Source organism: Bubalus kerabau, chromosome 10, assembly GCF_029407905.1.
Source record: "Bubalus kerabau isolate K-KA32 ecotype Philippines breed swamp buffalo chromosome 10, PCC_UOA_SB_1v2, whole genome shotgun sequence".
Classification (NCBI taxonomy): Eukaryota; Metazoa; Chordata; class Mammalia; order Artiodactyla; family Bovidae; genus Bubalus; species Bubalus kerabau.
In genome coordinates, this window is record NC_073633.1 from 75,378,704 (window position 1) to 75,396,535 (window position 17,832).

The 17,832-nt window shown below is 39.0% G+C and overlaps 2 protein-coding genes across 6 annotated transcripts in view; both read right to left on the bottom strand.

Annotated features, from left to right (window-relative positions):
• Positions 1-17,832, bottom strand: part of ARMH4 (armadillo like helical domain containing 4) — a 141,946-nt gene that overhangs the window by 101,363 nt on the left and 22,751 nt on the right. The gene's annotated exons all lie outside the window — the stretch shown is intronic.
• LOC129620719 (iron-sulfur cluster assembly enzyme ISCU-like) lies at positions 2,181-3,169 on the bottom strand. The gene has a single exon (XM_055536463.1). It carries the CDS (start codon positions 3,167-3,169, stop codon positions 2,630-2,632), a length of 540 nt encoding a protein of 179 aa, XP_055392438.1. The 3' UTR covers positions 2,181-2,629.

The window sequence follows — 17,832 nt, forward strand, 5'->3', positions numbered from 1 at the left end:
CTGGATCTAAGGAAACACAGAGTAATAATAAGCAATGGGTAACACACTCCTCCGAGTAATCCTGCAATAAGCACAAAGGCAACATATCAAATGGACAGGTACAAAATAACCCAGAGTTGTATGCATTCAGCTTTCACTCATAAAAACTGAAGAAAAACTCATCTGTATTTAGCCAGTCTTTCAATAGATGCACCCAAGAGAAATAATGATGTCATGAACACTTCTGAAAACAAAGGACAACAAAATGAAATAAGCATTCAGCAAACTGTGCCAGAAACAATAACAAAATCTCTGATTTCAAGAACTGAAACTAAATGAAGAATTCATTCAAATAACACTATCAGGTTATATGTTAATGGCTATAGGGTAATGCCTTCTGGATTCTGTAATTTTGTTAAAATAAACCCCAAATTTTATTTTCATTTATCTGAATCCCAAAGAAGCATGTGGATCAACATAAAACATACACACACAATTATTCTATCTAAAGGTAGCACCAAAAACAAAAACAAAAAGAGAACCTGTAGAAAGCAGCATTGCTCAGGGCTTCCCTAGTGTCTCACTGGTAAAGAATCTGCCTACCATAGGAGACGCAGGTTTGATCCCTCGTCTGGGAAGATCCCACATGCCATGGAGCAGCTAAACCTGCGAGCCACCACTATTGATTCTGTGCTCTAGAGTCCAGGAGCCACAAGTACTGAAGTCTGCGAGCCCGAGAGCCCATGCTCCACAAGAGAAGCCACTGCAGTGAGAAGCCTGTGCAGGCATTATCCTCCAAATGTACATACTTGACTAAGCAGAGCAAGTTTTATAAATTCTGTATTACTTACAGTCTACTTGACTGGTGATATACTGCCTTGGGGGTTCAAATATCACAGCAGAGCCTCAAACGAGTTTGTGAGGCTCCAGATTTTTGACTCTCTAGGTCAGGCCTCTTTTCTTTATTTATTGCAAACATTTCCACCTCTGGTTACCAAAACTAAGTTTTCATTGCTTTCAGGGCCAGGGCCATGATTCCCCCGACAAAAATCAATAGAAGATATTGGAGAAAGTTTGTCTTGTGGTCCTGGTCTGAGTAATCTAATTCTACTGCAAAGTCCAGTTGCCATTCAATAAGCAGTTCCCACCAAAGATGCTCCATTTCTCTCATTCTATTTGTATCACCATTTAGACAGTTTTACAGCTCTAGAGGATAGAGACATAGCTAGCATTTCCAGAGTATTATTGATGAGTCCAAGGGGAACCCTTGGTTGAGAATTTGTCATCCCAATAATAGGAGTAGGAAGAACCCCACCAGTAACACTTGTTCCCCAACATGACCTGGCTATCCTTGACTTACAGTAATAGGCTCCTACCTGAACTCTCTGTCTCTTTGCAATTGTTTATTTTTCAGTTGCTAAGTCACATCCAACTCTTTGCAACCCCATGGACTGCAACACACCAGGCTTCCCTCTTCTTCATTATCTCCCAGAGTCTGCTCAAATTCATGTTCATTGAGTTGGTGATGCTATCTAACTGTCTGATCATCTGTCATCCTTTTCTCCTTTTGCCTTCAATCTTTCCCAATATCAAGGTCTTTTCTAATGAGTTGGCTCCTCGCATCTGGTACCCAAAGTTGAGAAGATCCCCTGGAGAAGGGAATGGCAACCCACTCCAGTATTCTTGCCTGGAGAATTTCATGGACAGAGGAGCCTGGTGGGTTACAGTCCATGGGGTCACAAAGAGTCAGAGACAACTGAGCAACTAAAACTCTTTGGAACAGCAGTGATTAATTTGAATCCTTATCTTTTGCCTATTTATTCATTAGGTTTAAGAGTCAAACTTCTCTTTCTCTTTACAAAGTTTATAATCAAAACTAAGCCACATAAATTAGGGCATGTGAAGATGAAGGATACAATGAAAAGAAATGGTGAATTCTCTGGGTGGAAGCTAAGCATATGAGTCTTTCTCCCATTTCCCCCATAAAAGGAATGGCTCTGACAGATTCCAGTGCCAGACTTTTAAAAGAAGAAATGTTTGTTGCCATGTGTTTTCCTGGGAGCCCCTATACAATATAATCAAAAGCCACTGTAGCAGAATGGTTTCTACACATAGAGTAAATAAAGCACTAGGGATGGTACTGCTTTAATTTTCCATTTTATTTTTATTTTCCAATTTATTTATTTAGTCTCACAACATTCCTTTATTTATTATATAGATGCAAAATCTGTTTTATGTATAATACTTGTACATAAATACTTGTACAATACTTATTATTTGGTCCTACCAAATAATCTTACCAAGGCCTTCTACTGGTAATCTTCCCCCCAAAGATTCAGATAAAATTAGATATTGTGCACTTCATGACTACCCAAATCAATAGAGATTTCACTACTGATTTCAGTTTGGGGGTCATACACACAAATCAAAATAGACACACGCGAGGTTAAGGCGATGAAAGTGAGTTGCAAGAAACCAGAGGGTTCAGAACAACTAGGCTGTGTATTTTGCTTGAGTTAGAGTCACAACGTGCGCGGCAAATGTATGGATCTCAGAGTTCACTTACTGTAGTGCAAGGGCTTCTCAACACCTATGTGTCTGCATGGCTGGGGGGCTGGCAGCCTGTGGACCTTCAAAGCATCACTGGGGCTCATTTCTTCTCGGTCTCTTCTGTTTTGGGTTCTGTTTTCAGTTTGTAATCAGCCAAGGTGGCCTTGGCGTCTTCAGCCAGCATGGAGCAGTGCAGTTTCACAGGCGGGAGGCACAGCTCCTTGGTGATATCTGTGTTTTTGATGGTCGAGGCTTCCTCCACCGTCTTCCCCTTTACCCATTCGGTGGCTAACAAGCTGGAGGCAATGGCAGAACCACAGCCAGATGTTTTAAACCTGGTGTCCACAATCATCCCCTTTTCATCCACTTGAATCTGTGATTTCATGACATCACTACACGCTGAAGCCCCCACCAATGCAGTCACAACATTTTTAGATGTCTTGTCAAGGGACCCCACGTTTCGGGGATTTTCATAATGCTCAACAACCTTCTTGTGATAGAGCCGAGAGAGAGCTGACAGCTCCCGGGCGGGCAGGCGTGGGGCAGGGAGCAGCAGGGCCAACGCCGCCCACCACAGATGGCCCGCTCCAGCCGTCTTGTGGGCTTGCACCTGCCTCCAATTTATTTTTAATTTGGGCATCAAATTGGGTGCAAAACTGAAAAGTCAGAAAAGAAAATGAATCTCATTTTAAGGAGTTGAAGCAATTCTCCAGCAGATGGCTCCCTGGGATTGGAAGGGGTTGAAGAACCCCAGAAACTACTGAAATAATGACCACAAAATTCAGCAGCTCACAATGTTAAGCTGATTTAGACGTTATAGAATTTCATTACATTTTTTAAAACTTCTTTAAAACTTAAGCATTTCTTCCAACTGTTTTCACATTTTTATCATGTAATATTAGATATATACAAGAGAATATAGATCATATTTATGCTGTTAAGCTTAATAATGAAATAAATCCCAGAGAACTCACATTCAGCTAAAAAAAACTGGAATATTATTAACACTTTGGCATCTATTTGCATATTCCTCTAACATCTTAACCACCTACTTCCCCTGAATGTTATAAAAAAATTACTAAATGATGAATTACTTTGCCATACACATGAAATACTGTAAATCAATTATACGTCAATTTTTTAAAATGTTTTAGAAAACAAGAAGAAGCATATAATGGAGAAAAAAATTACTGAATGTTTTATTTCAGGATCTCTTTTTCCACTCAAAATTATGATTTTAAGTTTCACACATCTAACAAAATACCAGTTTGTAAATTTCACCAATTTATGGTATTCCATTTTGCAAGCATGTCACTATTTATTGGAGAAGGAAATGGCAACCCACTCCAGTATTCTTGCTAGAGAATCCCGTGGACAGAGGAGCCCGGTGGCCTGCTGTCCGTAGAGTCGCAGAGAGTTGGACACGACTGAAGTGACTTAGCATGCATGAATGCATTGGAGAAGGAAATGGCAACCCACTCCAGTATTCTTGCCTGGAGAATCCCAGGGACAGAAAAGCCTGGTGGGCTGCCGTCTATGGGGTCACACAGAGTCAGACACAACTGAAGCGACTTAGCACTATTTATTTAACCTTATGTGAATAAACTTTTGAGTTATTTAGTTGTTGCCAATTTTTTGCTGTTATGCATAGTACTGTTATGAACATTCATATATGATCTCTAATAGATCTATTCAAAGGTTTCCTTAGGGCATGTTCCTAAAAGTAGACTTGCTCAGTCAAAGCAATAGAAGTGTTCAACATTCTAAATAATGTCTAGATATATTTCCTTAGCTCCACATCCTCACCAACCTTTGTTATTGTCACACTTTTTTTTAATCCAGTGTATATAAAATGGTATGTCACTGTGGAGATAATTTACATTTTTGTAATTAAATTATTTCTGAGGTTGTATATTTGATCATGTTTGTATATCTCTGTCTAATCATGTTTGCTCCTTCTTCTTTTGGGTTGTCTGTCATTTCCCTATTGATTTTTTGGAGTTCTCACTACTCTAGACACAATCCTTTATCAGTTACATGTATTACAAAATTATATGTATTACAAACACCTACCCTAGTTTTTTGTTATTGTTTTGGCCACGTGGCTTATGGGATCTTAGTTCCTCCGCCAGAGACTGAACCCATACCCACAGCAGTGAAAGACCAGCGCCTTAACCATCGGACCACCAGGGATTCCCAACCTTCCCCAGTTTTAGAAATTGTACGTTCACTGCCTTTCTAGTTAATTTCTTATAAAAGTTTTCAGTTTCAGCTGAATTTATCAACATTTTCCTGTGGTGAGCAATTTTTGGGTCATGACTTCAAAAAATCCTTCTGTACCATTAGGGAGTGAGATATTCTATAATTTTTCTCAAGTTTTTGAATTTCATGTTTCACATCACTTTTAGACCATATGGAATCAGTTTCTGTATATCAGGTTGTATTCACTCTGATTTAATTTTTTTCTATTTGGACAACCAATTGTCCCAGAACTTTTATGGGGAAAAAATAAATGCTTCCCCACTGCTCTGTAAAACCATCTCTCTCCTACATCAAGAACCCCTATAGAACTGTGTCTGTTTCAATGCTCTCTATTCTGTTCCACTAGTTATTTTAATTATCCTTGTCCATGACCATGTTGCCTAAATATATATAGTAAGAGTTTTATAAGTCCTAATATCTGATAGAGCAAGTGTGCCTCGCCTCTAATCCTTTTCTTGAGCAGTGCACTGACTGGGAATTATTTCCTGAACTCTCGTTCTTCCATACAAATTTTACAAAATCTTAGTCAAGCCGTCATGGATCAATGAAATGGAAAAGTAAGATAATGAAATCTTACTTTTATTACTTCATTCCTTCTGTTTTCTTTGGGGTTCTTTTGTTTTTATAGCTTAAAGTGGAGGCTGCCTGGGACATTAATTCTCAGACTTTCTTCTTTTCTAATAGAAGCTTTAAAGGTTAAATGTGCTATGAGAAATCATTTCAGTTGTGTCTGACTCTTTGTGACCCCAGGGTCTGTAGCCTGCTAGGCTCCTCTGTCCATGGGATTATCCAGGCAAGAATACTGGAGTGCGGGACTTGTCTGGTGGTCCAGTGGCAAAGACACTGCAAGGGGCCTGTGTTCAATCCCTAGCCAGGGAACTAGATCCCACATGCCGCAATTAAGAGTACACATTCCACAACTAAGACTCAGGGCAGCCAAATAAAATAAATAGATTAAAAAAAAAAAAAAAAAAAGAATACTGGAGTGGGTTGCCATTCCCTTTAAATATCCATTTATCTTCATCTTACAAGTTTTGAAAGAATATTTCGCTAGGATTCATTTTTAATTACTCTTATATTATACTATAGGCCTCCCTGGTAGCTCAGAGGGTAAAGCATCTGCCCGCAATGCGGGAGACCCAGGTTCAATCCCTGGGACAGGAAGATACCCTAGAAAAGGCAATGGCAACCCACTCCAGCACTCCTGCCTGGAAAATCCCATGGACAGAGGAGCCTGGCAGGCTATAGTCCAAGGGGCTGCAAAATGATACATAAATTATTTAGAAGTATTTTTTTTAATTTTCAAAGGTATGAGACAATTTATCTTTTTATTTTAAATGTCTAAATTGAGCAGATATCAGAGAATTGGCCTGCATGGTATCAATTCTTGAAATCTGTCAAGATGGGTTTATGGTCTAGCACATGATCAGGTTCTGTAAATATTTACTGTGTGCTTTAAGGTATTGTGTATTCTCTAATAGTTTAGTACAGTATTTTTTTATGTCACGCATTTGTCTTAAATTTTATTTTGTTCGAAAACTTTTTGAGTTTTCGAACTAATCTAATCTGTTCGAACAAAACTAATCTGTTTGAAACCAACAGATTAAAAGGATGATACAGTTGGGCTTATCCCCAAAATACAAAGTTGTCTTAGCATTCAAAAATCAATCAGTATAACTCAACATATTAAAAGAAAAAGCATATCATCAACTCAATAGTTACAGAAACACAGATTCAGAAAAAGCACTTGATAAAATCCAATATCCATTAATGACCAAAAACAAACAAACAAACAAAAACAGAAGTCTCAGCAAACTAGGAAAAGGCAGAAACTTTCTCAACCTGATAAGACATCTACAAAAATCCCACAGCTAACTGTGATTGCAGCCATGAAATTAAAAGATGCTTACTCCTTGAAAGGAAAGTTATGACCACCCTGTTTACTTAACTTATATGCAGAGTACATCATGAGAAACGCTGGACTGGAAGAAACACAAGCTGGAATCAAGATTGCCGGGAGAAATATCAATAACCTCAGATATGCAGATGATACCACCCTTATGGCAGAAAGTGAAGAGGAACTAAAAAGCCTCTTGATGAAAGTGAAAGAGGAGAGTGAAAAAGTTGGCTTAAAGCTCAACATTCAGAAAACAAAGATCATGGCATCCAGTCCCATCACTTCATGGGAAATAGATGGGGAAACAGTGGAAACAGTGTCAGACTTTATTTTTCTGGGCTCCAAAATCACTGCAGATGGTGACTGCAGCCATGAAATTAAAAGACGCTTACTCCTTGGAAGGAAAGTTATGACCAACCTAGATAGCATATTCAAAAGCAGAGACATTACTTTGCCAACAAAGGTCCGTCTAGTCAAGGCTATGGTTTTTCCTGTGGTCATGTATGAATGTGACAGTTGGACTGTGAAGAAGGCTGAGGGCCAAAGAATTGATGCTTTTGAACTGTGGTGTTGGAGAAGACTCTTGAGAGTCCCTTGGACTGCAAGGAGATCCAACCAGTCCATTCTGAAGGAGATCAGCCCTGGGATTTCTTTGGAAGGAATGATGCTAAAGCTGAAACTGCAGTACTTTGGCCACCTCATGCAAAGAGTTGACTCATTGGAAAAGACTCTGATGCTGGGAGGGATTGGGGACAGGAGGAGAAGGGGACAACAGAGGATGAGATGGCTGGATAGCATCCTGACTCAATGGAAGTGAGTCTCAGTGAACTCCGGGAGTTGGTGATGGACAGGGAGGCCTAGCGTGCTGCGATTGATGGGGTCGCAAAGAGTCGGACACGACTAAACGACTGAACTGAACTGAACACCATATTTAGTTCCCTTTTATTTATTGCCATTATTGACATATTTGAATTTGTTCCTCTATGTGTCCCACTTTTTCTGTGCTTTTCCCTCTTGTTGTCTCATTTGCTATCTCTTGGTACTACACTGTTTGTAATATCTTTAAACTGATCTTCCTATTCACTAACTCTTATTGCATATTTAACCATTTAATTATCAAGAGTTTTCTCCCAACAATTTTATTTTTATTTCTAAATGCTTTATTCCTTTAACAAAAATCTGCTGGGTCATTTTTGTCAGTTTCTTACTATAGACAATTTTTGTGATTTCATCTTTTCTTTCTTTTAATCTTTTTATACATGGTTATTTCACACTCTGTTCTGATCATTTTAGTACCTGAGGTCCTGGATAAGGAGTAGGTCACTCAATTATTTCACTTTTCTGCTGACTCTCAGTCATGGCTGTTTGTTTCCTTGACAGTTTATCGATCTTTTATTATGAGACTACATTTGCTTGATTTTAATCTGTGGGAAAACAATGCATTTCAACTGGGCATGCTCTTCTCCAGCGAAGATTTACCTCTGCTTCTGTAGGGATTCAGGCTGTGACGCAAACCTGGAACTGCTTTATTCTCCTCTTAAAGACACAGCCTTAATGTGGGAATTTCAGCCTGGGTTCCTCTCCCTGCTACAAGTCCAGATGTTGACTCCTGGTATTACTATTGCCCTAGAGTGCCTTTCCCTTTCCAATTTGCTTACTCCTTACAGCTCACTTGCTAGGTTTCAGCTCACTTTGGGATGGATTGAGCTAAAAAGCACAATCCTTGAAGATTTTTTCTGACTGCAATGTCATTAATGTACTAAAGTGTGTGTTTTATGCAAGACCTAGTCATTTTGCTATGGCTGGGTCTGTCCGAGTCTTCATCAGAAACTGAAATCCAAAGAGTGAGTTTCCAAAAGTATCCACATCATCTACATTTAAAGTACGTCTAGTAAGTTAAATGAGAGTTTATTGGCTTTTCAAACACCATTTTCAAATTCCAGATTTCACTCATAAGAGCATCTGTAATTTGCAGTGTATTTTTAAATTAGATAAAATCTCAAATGTTATTGCTTATTAAATATTCTGCTTTAAATGTTTGTTAATTGCTTTAATTCTCTTTTTAAAATCCCCTCACAGTGATTTTTTTAAACCTCCCATATTAATCTATACAAATTTCTTGAAAACATTTTACTGAAGTTCAGACTTTCTATTAACTCTGTAATAGTGAACATGATCATTAGTAATTTCCTCCATTCTAACTTTCACAATATTTAAAAGGTACATACATGAAAAAATTTTATATCTTGTTTGAGACAAGATAATTTGTGCACTTCAAACACCCCCTTGATAGATATTCTGGATTCAACCCATATTTCATAAAGATGTTTAAATATTTTCTTCTTTAATTTAACATTACTTTCTGTAGAGGATTCTGCTCTTGATAATGTCATCTCCTATATCTGGTTAGCAAGCTAAAAAGATCAGTCTACATAACTAACCTCACATTTTCTGATCAGTACATAAACCCTTTTCAGCCTTGACCCCATATAATTGGTGTTCTCTGTTATCTTGTATAGATCCTGCCCCTAATTAAATTGAGTTATCTTAATAGAGAGAGCACTGAAACAAGTTATGTAAGTTCTTAAATCTAGCTTCTAGTCATTAAACAACTCACTTTGGATTCAGATGACAGACTCTTATATATTTCCCTTTGGAAAGTGAGACTACAGCAATATTGTTCTATTTATCAAGGGTGCTATAAAGAGAAACAGAGAAGCTTTAATATTATTGTATCTATAAATTCTGAGCCATCCAGAATAAAACCTTTCTCCACAGTAATTTAGTAAAGAAATATTAAGCAAACATATACAAAACTTATGCATAATAATCCACATAGGAACTTCCCACAGGGATGGGAATCCACCTGCCAACGTAGGTGACGTGGGCTTGATCACTGGTCCAGGAGGACTCCACATGCAGCAGAGCAACTAAGCCCATGCGCCACCACTTCTGAGCCCATGTGCTGCAACTGCTGAAGCCTGCACACTCTAGGGCTCGAGAGCCACAACTAATGAGTCCCTGTGCCACAACTACTGAAGTCTGCACACCCTAGAGCCAGCAAGCCACAATTACTAAGTCCACATGCTGGAACTACTGAAGCCCATGCACCTGGAGCCTGGCTTCAAGAAGAAGCCACTGTGATGAGAAGCCTGTGCACCACAAGAAAGAGTAGCTCCTGCTCTCTGCAACTAGAGAAAGCCCATAAGCAACAATGAAGACCTAGTGCAACAAAAATTTAAAAAAATAAAAAATATTTTTTAAAATAATAATCCACATACACTCAAAAGATAAATCATGGGTTGGTTAGGTTGATTATTAATTTTGCAAAAATATCTATGAAAGTAGATTTCCCTTCAAATTTTAAAACATGACTTAACTAATTCAAAATGAGGTTTACAAATTAATTAGTGGAAATGTGTTTGTTTTATGATACCTGTGCATATTTACCTTCTTGAAACCAGAGAGTCTGTCTTACTCTTCTTTGTGTCCTACCCACAGGATCAAGCATTGTGCGTTGCACAAAATAAGCCCTCAACATATGGTGATTGAAAAAAATTGAACAGAACTCTAATTCATTATCTTCCTCTTCAAAATAAGGCCTTCAAAGGACTACAGTATAATTTTTATTAATTTATATTATGCATACACCTCGGAGAAGGCAATGGCACCCCACTCCAGTACTCTTGCCTGGAAAATCCCATGGACGGAGGAGCCTGGTAGGCTGCAGTCCATGGGGTCGCTAAGAGTCGACACGACTGAGCGACTTCACTTTCACTTTTCACTTTCATGCATTGGAGAAGGAAATAACAACCCACTCCAGTGTTCTTGTCTGGAGAATCCCAGGGATGGGGGAGCCTGGTGGGCTGCAGTCTATGGGGTAGCACAGAGTCGGACACGACTGAAGTGACTTGGCAGCAGCATACACTTCAAATGAATATGATATCAACTTTTTAAGGAAAATCCATCTATATGCTTTTGTCACCCCCAGGTGGCAAATGAGAGTGGCCCATGAGGGAAAATGATCTTTGAACAAATTAACTCCAATAACGTTTCTAGGTTCAGACAATAAAGAATTCACCTGCGAAGCGGGAGACCTGGGTTCAATCCCTGGGTGTAGAAGATCCCCTGGAGGAGGGCATGGTAACCCACTCCAGTATTTTTGCCTGGAGAATCCCATGGACAGAGGAGCCTGGCGGGCTATAGTCCATGGGGTGGCGGAGTCAGACACATGACTAAGCGACTTTCACCTTCACTTTTCTAGATCAGGATCTCCCTCCTCTCCCCTTAGCATTTTTTCCCTCCCTTCCACTCTGGCTTCTCAAAGTGGTCTGAAAGAATCATTTAAGGGGCTTCCCTGGTGGTTCAGGTCCAGTTAAGAATCCGCCTTGCAATGCAGGGAATGCAGGCTCGATTCCTGGTCAGGGAACTAAGATCCCACATGCCGCGGGGCAACTAGGCCCTCATGCCACAACTAGAGAGCCAGAGCACCACAACTACTGCACGTGCCCTTTAGAGCCTGAGCACTGCAACAAGAAAAGCCCATGTTCCACGAGAAGCCATTACATCATAACAAAGACCCAACGCAGCCAACATAGCCCTCTGTTTGCGGAGCAGCATCATACTGAGTATTATTTGCTATAGGATGTGACAGAACGACCCTCAGTTCAGTTCAGTCCAGTCGCTCAGTCGTGTCCAACTCTTTGCGACCCCATGAATCGCACGCAGCACACCAGGCCTTCCTGTCCATCACCAACTCCCGGAGATGAACTATGAACGGAGGTTCGTGACATTGTACAAGAGACAGGGATCAAGACCATCCCCATGGAAAAGAAATGCAAAAAAGCAAAATGACTGTCTGGGGAGGCCTTACAAATAGCTGTGAAAAGAAGAGAAGTGAAAAGCAAAGGAGAAAAGGAAAGAAATAAGCATCTGAATGCAGAGTTCCAAAGAATAGCAAGAAGAGATAAGAAAGCCTTCCTCAGTGATCAATGCAAAGAAATAGAGGAAAACAACAGAATGGGAAAGACTAGAGATCTCTTCGAGAAAATTTAGAGATACCAAGGGAACATTTCATGCAAAGATGGGCTCGATAAAGGATCGAAATGGTATGGACCTGACAGAAGCAGAAGATATTAAGAAGAGGTGGCAAGAATACACAGAAGAACTGTACAAAAAAGATCTTCATGACCAAGATAATCACGATGGTGTGATCACTAACCTAGAGCCAGACATCTTGGAATGTGAAGTCAAGTGGGCCTTAGAAAGCATCACTATGAACAAAGCTAGTGGAGGTGATGGAATTCCAGTGGAGCTATTTCAAATCCTGAAAGATGATGCTGGGAAAGTGTTGCACTCAATATGCCAGCAAATTTGGAAAACTCAGCAGTGGCCACAGGACTGGAAAAGGTCAGTTTTCATTCCAATCCCAAAGAAAGGCAATGCCAAAGAATGCTCAGACTACCGCACAATTGCACTCATCTCACAGGCTAGTAAAGTAATGCTCAAAATTCTCCAAGCCAGGCTTCAGCAATATGTGAACTGTGAACTTCCTGATGTTCAAGCTGGTGTTAGAATGACCCTATACAGGTGTATTTCTTGTATAGTGAGAACAGTGTATATTGCCCATACATGAATCATGACATGCTTTTAACAGAGATGGGATTTCCTCTAAAGAGTGGGATGTACATAGTGTCAATTATGATGATTGTCTGGTTGTCAACTGCCTAGGGATAGAAGGTGTCTCCTTCATATTGGAAAGCAGGACAGATGATATTTAAGTGGGGTTGGGGATTCCCTACTTGGTGGTCGGCTCTAGAGGAAATCTGCATCTTTGTCTTGGCTCTTCCACATGGGGGCAGGGATGGGGAAGACAGAATGAGAAGTTACCCTCTGAATAGGAAACAAGTCAAGAGGTGTGAAGCCAGAAAGCATAGCAAGGTGCCTGAAAAACTGTTCCAGAGCTTTGGGTACCAAATATTAAAAACCTTCTCACAGCACGGAATGAGTCATGGGCTGGGAGCCCTGGGAGCTCCTTAGCTAAGGTAAGATCAGAGAGAAATTTGTACCCTGTAAGACTAATGCATTTTATGTTTCTTTCATTTTCTTGGTTTATTTGCTTTGTGTTCCCTTAGATTTGAGCTAAGTAGCTTTTAAATTTCTACTAATTTTAGCTGAAACAAGTGAGAGTTTTCATCTATGCTCGAGTTGGAGTATTAAAAGAAAAGAGGACGTAGAGAGCATATGAAACAGATACCTTGAGAAAACCCGGAGGGAGCAGTGAGGGGACCTCTAACCACCTGGAGAATCTCTTTCTCATGATAAAACCATGAAGATTCTTTATAATGTTTAAAAGTGTTTTTTGTTTGTGGGTGTGTGTGTTTGTTTTGGCCACACCATGCACTGTGCAGGATCTTAGTTCCCCAATGAAGGATGGAACCCACACTCCCTGGACTGCCAGAAAAGTCCCTCTTTACACCATTTTTGTAGAAGAAGTTTCCACAGAATGTTTTTTCTGGAGATGTTAAACAATTAAAAGAAGGAAGAATGGCTAAAAATAGAAAAAGTAGGTAAATGTAGGCAGAATCAATGTAAATGTTTAATATTTCCAAGTGTGAACAATTTTTAAAAGCTTGTAAGGCCAGTCAAATCAATGCATTATATTTTCCTTCTAATCTTTTCCTTTAGGGATATATATTCATTTTAATAAGTAGTCTGATGCCAAAACAGGGTCATGGTTATGAATATAGCCTGATAAATGCAGTTGGTAATATGCTCATATTATTTTATACATTGTTCAAGTTCATAATTATTTGTACTCTGCTGCAATAAAATTCTCAATGATTATATCAGAAAAAGGATAGTTACGTCTAGCCTCATACTGAAAAATCATGCTTTTAAAAATACCTTGATTTTCTGCAAACATATAAAATGTCTTTGAAATCTCCACATCCCACTGTGTTTGGGATCCCAAGCTACAAGCTTGCTTTGACAACTGCACAAACCACCACATATGGGAAGCCCTGCTTGGACCACTTCTCCCAGGATTGTCAACCCTGGAGTATGAGCCCAGATGAAACACTCAAAACCAATCCTTTTACCTAGAACTCTGAACAACCTACTCAGGACAGACCTGGCACTGTTTCCTATAAATCAGGTATTTGTTAGCCTGAGGCTGAGTACCTGGTTGCTGCTTCTAAAAACTATTCTTAAGAAATAATTCATCTCAATAATGACAAAGTATCTTTTGCATTGTGACATAACTAGGCTTATCATGGTGATAATTTTGAAATGTATAAAAAATATCAAATCACTATGTTGTGTACCAGGAACTAACATAATGTTGGCAGTCAATTATACTTTAAAAACAAACCCATAGAAAAAGAGATCAGATTTGTGTTTATCAGAGGCAGGAGATAAAAGGAGGAAAAGCTGAAGGAAGGCTGACAAAAGATACAAACTTCCAGTTACAGATAGGTAAGTACTAGGGATGTAATGTACAACATAATTAATGTAATTAACACTGCCGTATGGTATATATGTGGAGAAGGAAATGGCAACCCACTCCAGTATTCTTGCCTGGAGAATTCCATGGACAAAAGAGCCTGGAGGGCTCCAATACATAGGATCACAAAGAGGCAGACATGATTGAAGAAACTTAGTACATGATATATACGAAAGTTTTTAAAAAAGTAAATCCCAAGAGTTCTCATCACAAGGATAAAAACATTTAATTTTTTATCTACATAAGATGGTGGATGTTCACTAAATTTATTGTGGTAATCATTTCACAGTATATGTAAGTCAAGTCATCATCCTGTACACCTTAAATTTTCACAGTGCTGTATATCAGATATATCCCAATAAAACTGGGAGAATAAAAAAGAAAGAATTCATTTAACCAGCATGCTAAAATTATAGAAATATGCTTGATCATATACCCATAAAATAACTGAATGCTAGTGTGACATGTGTGATATATAAAGGACAATTCACCACCTCTTACAATGTTCTCTATACTTTCAGATCTCCTACCACTTACTTTTCTATAAATATCAAAAGAATGATGAGCATATACATACACACACACACACACACACACACACACACACAAACACATACACACACGACTCCCAAACATAAATAGCAATTTTGCATTTCTCTAAGCTAGGGTTAAGTTCTCTCTCCTAACTTTCACAGTCCTTTCTCTATAATTGTTTTGTTGCTGTTGTTGTTTGATTGCTTTTTGTTTGTTTATTTGGCTGCACCTGATCTTAGTTGCAGCAAGCAGGATTTTCCATGTTCATTGTAGCATGTGAGATCTCTAGTTGCATGCAGGATCTAGTTCTCTGACCAGGGATCAAACCCGGGCCCCCTGCATTGGGAGTGCAGAGTCTTAGACACTGAACCACCAGAGAAGCCCCTTGTAATTTTTTGTGATCCTTTCCCATCTTCTACCTTGTGTATCTGTTATTTATGTATTTATCATAAATCTTCTACTAAGATTTATACAAAATCTACTTATTATCTGAATCATCAAATACTTAAGTATACATATAAATGAATGAATAAACAAAACCTCTGAATATATACAAAGCTAAATCCTTTTGTCATCACGAACCATTATATGAAATTTCCTAAGTGTCTACGAATGAGTTTTACCTAACAGTCTAACTTTCCGGTGCTGAGCAACAAAGATACAAAAAAAAATGGGAAGAATCAATTCTATAACAATGTTACTTAATTGTGACTATATCAATAAATAAATGCCCTATGATAGGAAAGCATACCAAAAAACTTAAGAGTGAATGTTAGCTATCTTTCTTCAACAGCAGAATTTGTAGCAAAGTTTTATGCTAACATATCATAATATTGTGATTTTAACTATTTCTGAAATACCACTGGCTATGTGAGCATTAAGAGCAGACATATGTTGACTAATCTGAGTGCTGAGTAATTTACTGTAAGGAAATGGCAACCCACTCCAGTGTTCTTGCCTGGAGAATCTTGGGACAGGGGAGCCTGGTGGGCTGCCGTCTATGGGGTCACACCGAGTCGGACATGACTAAAGTGACTTAGCAGCAGCAGCAGCTTACAGAACACACAAGTACTTAAGAACAGAGACCTATCATAAATGCCAGAGAATGTATGATGATTTCAGGACAAGCCAACAAAGTGACTTACCATAACAGGTAATCAATGATTGAAATTGCCTCTGTTACTGAGGCAAAATTAAATCCAAAGCATTTTCAAGAAGAAAGGCCAAAATTTGTACTTATTCGTAACATGATCAGAGTGAAAAGCAGTATGAACCTCCTTAACCTCATACTACAGTATCACAAGTAACAGTGGACAGTTCAAATTTACAACACTCCACTGGATCTTTAATATTATACCCACATAACAGCTCCCCAAAATAAGTCGCATAAACTTGGCTTCATAAACGTGGCCTTGAGATGAGATCTTTGACTCCTCTTTGACTTTCTCATTTATCCATTCTAGCTGCCTTCTGAATTGAAAAGTTATTTGAGGATTGAGAAAATAATAAAAAAATATTCTCTGAAAAGAAGTGCATACTGGGAAAACCAAAAAAAAAAATGATTTTGTGAATTAAAGTGCAGGTGAAGAGCAAATATTTCTCTCATAAAAATTACATGAACTCTTAAGAATCCTCAATGGAGCTATTAAAGAAAAATATCTCTGAGGTTTCTCCACAATGCTGCTTAAAGAATGCTTTTCCCCATTCATTGCTGATTTACCAGTAAAAGAAAGAAACTAAGCATCTTGGTTTCAGTACCAATTATGAGGTCCCCCACACTGTCAAAAGATATGTCATCTGAACAAAGGCATGCTTTTCAAACATGACTTTCTCCTGGAATTCCTATGTTATTGAAATTCCTATGTTATTGTAGAGAGAATCCTAGGACGAGGCATAACTGAGAATTCCAGATATGAAAGGAGAGATATCACTATCACTTCAGCAGAGGAAATTAAGAGGTGCCGCAAATATATACATATATATAGGAAATGCCCACAGAGGACTGTGGAAAAAACACCCATGAAATTAAACACATACACACACAGATGTGTACACACAACTATTCATGAAGGGAGGAAGATGGATTGTCACTGAAATAGACCAAACAACAAGTGACAGAGAATGACAGCCTTCTGCCCCATGCATGCTGCCTCGCTGGGAAAACATGTCAAAAATACAATCTTTCAAAACCTAAATATAAGGACAGTCAAAATGGTCTTTGAAAAACAAGGGAAAAGCTGTCAGAAAGAGAAAATTGAAGTTAAATGATATATTTGGTCTCATTTTTTAATCAAGATATTACAAAATTAAACATGGTTTTCCTATTGGAATCTAGAATTAAAAACCTCTTTATATATTTTTTTCAAGTAACATGTCATGTGTTTACATATAATATGCATCATACAAAGGGGGGAATAATTCACCAGCACATCAATTACTATGCTGCTGCTGCTGCTAAGTCACTTCAGTCGTATCCAACTCTGTGTAACCCCATAGATGGCAGCCCACCAGGCTCCCCCGTCCCTGGGATTCTCCAGGCAAGAACACTGGAGTGGGTTGCCATTTCCTTCTCCAATGCATGAAAGTGAAAAGTGAAAGTGAAGACACTCAGTCATGTCCGACTCTTCGCGACCCCATGGACTGCAGCCTACCAGGCTCCTCTGTCCATGGGATTTTCCAGGCAAGAGTACTGGAGTGGGTTGCCATTGCCTTCTCTGTCAATTACTATGAGTTTGTTCTATAAACTCAGTAATAAACAGGCGTGTTGAAACAGATTAGGAAATGGGAATTGTTTCTTCTCTTGCAGAAAAGCAATAAGCTAAGAGGCTCATCTTGGGAGAGTCCAAGCAAATTCACCATGTTCCCAAGTCTGTCCAGTCAGCACCATGGGGAGCACCAAGCAGTTTCCCATTTCCCACCAGCTGGAAAGCCCAGGTATTGGCTTCCAGATATTATGGGACTAAGTGCTGGGAATGTGAGGAAGGCCCACCAATACCTTAATCACAACATCTGAGAAAACTTCATTTTTGTTCTCTTATTTCTCACATGTTCTTAAAACCTAGTACCTGGTATGCATAATAGTACTGAACTATTAAAGCCACAATCT

What these genes read in the sequence shown, in the direction of transcription:
- LOC129620719 (XM_055536463.1), bottom strand. Translation starts at nt 3,169, where the DNA reads ATGCCCAAATTAAAAATAAATTGGAGGCAGGTGCAAGCCCACAAGACG.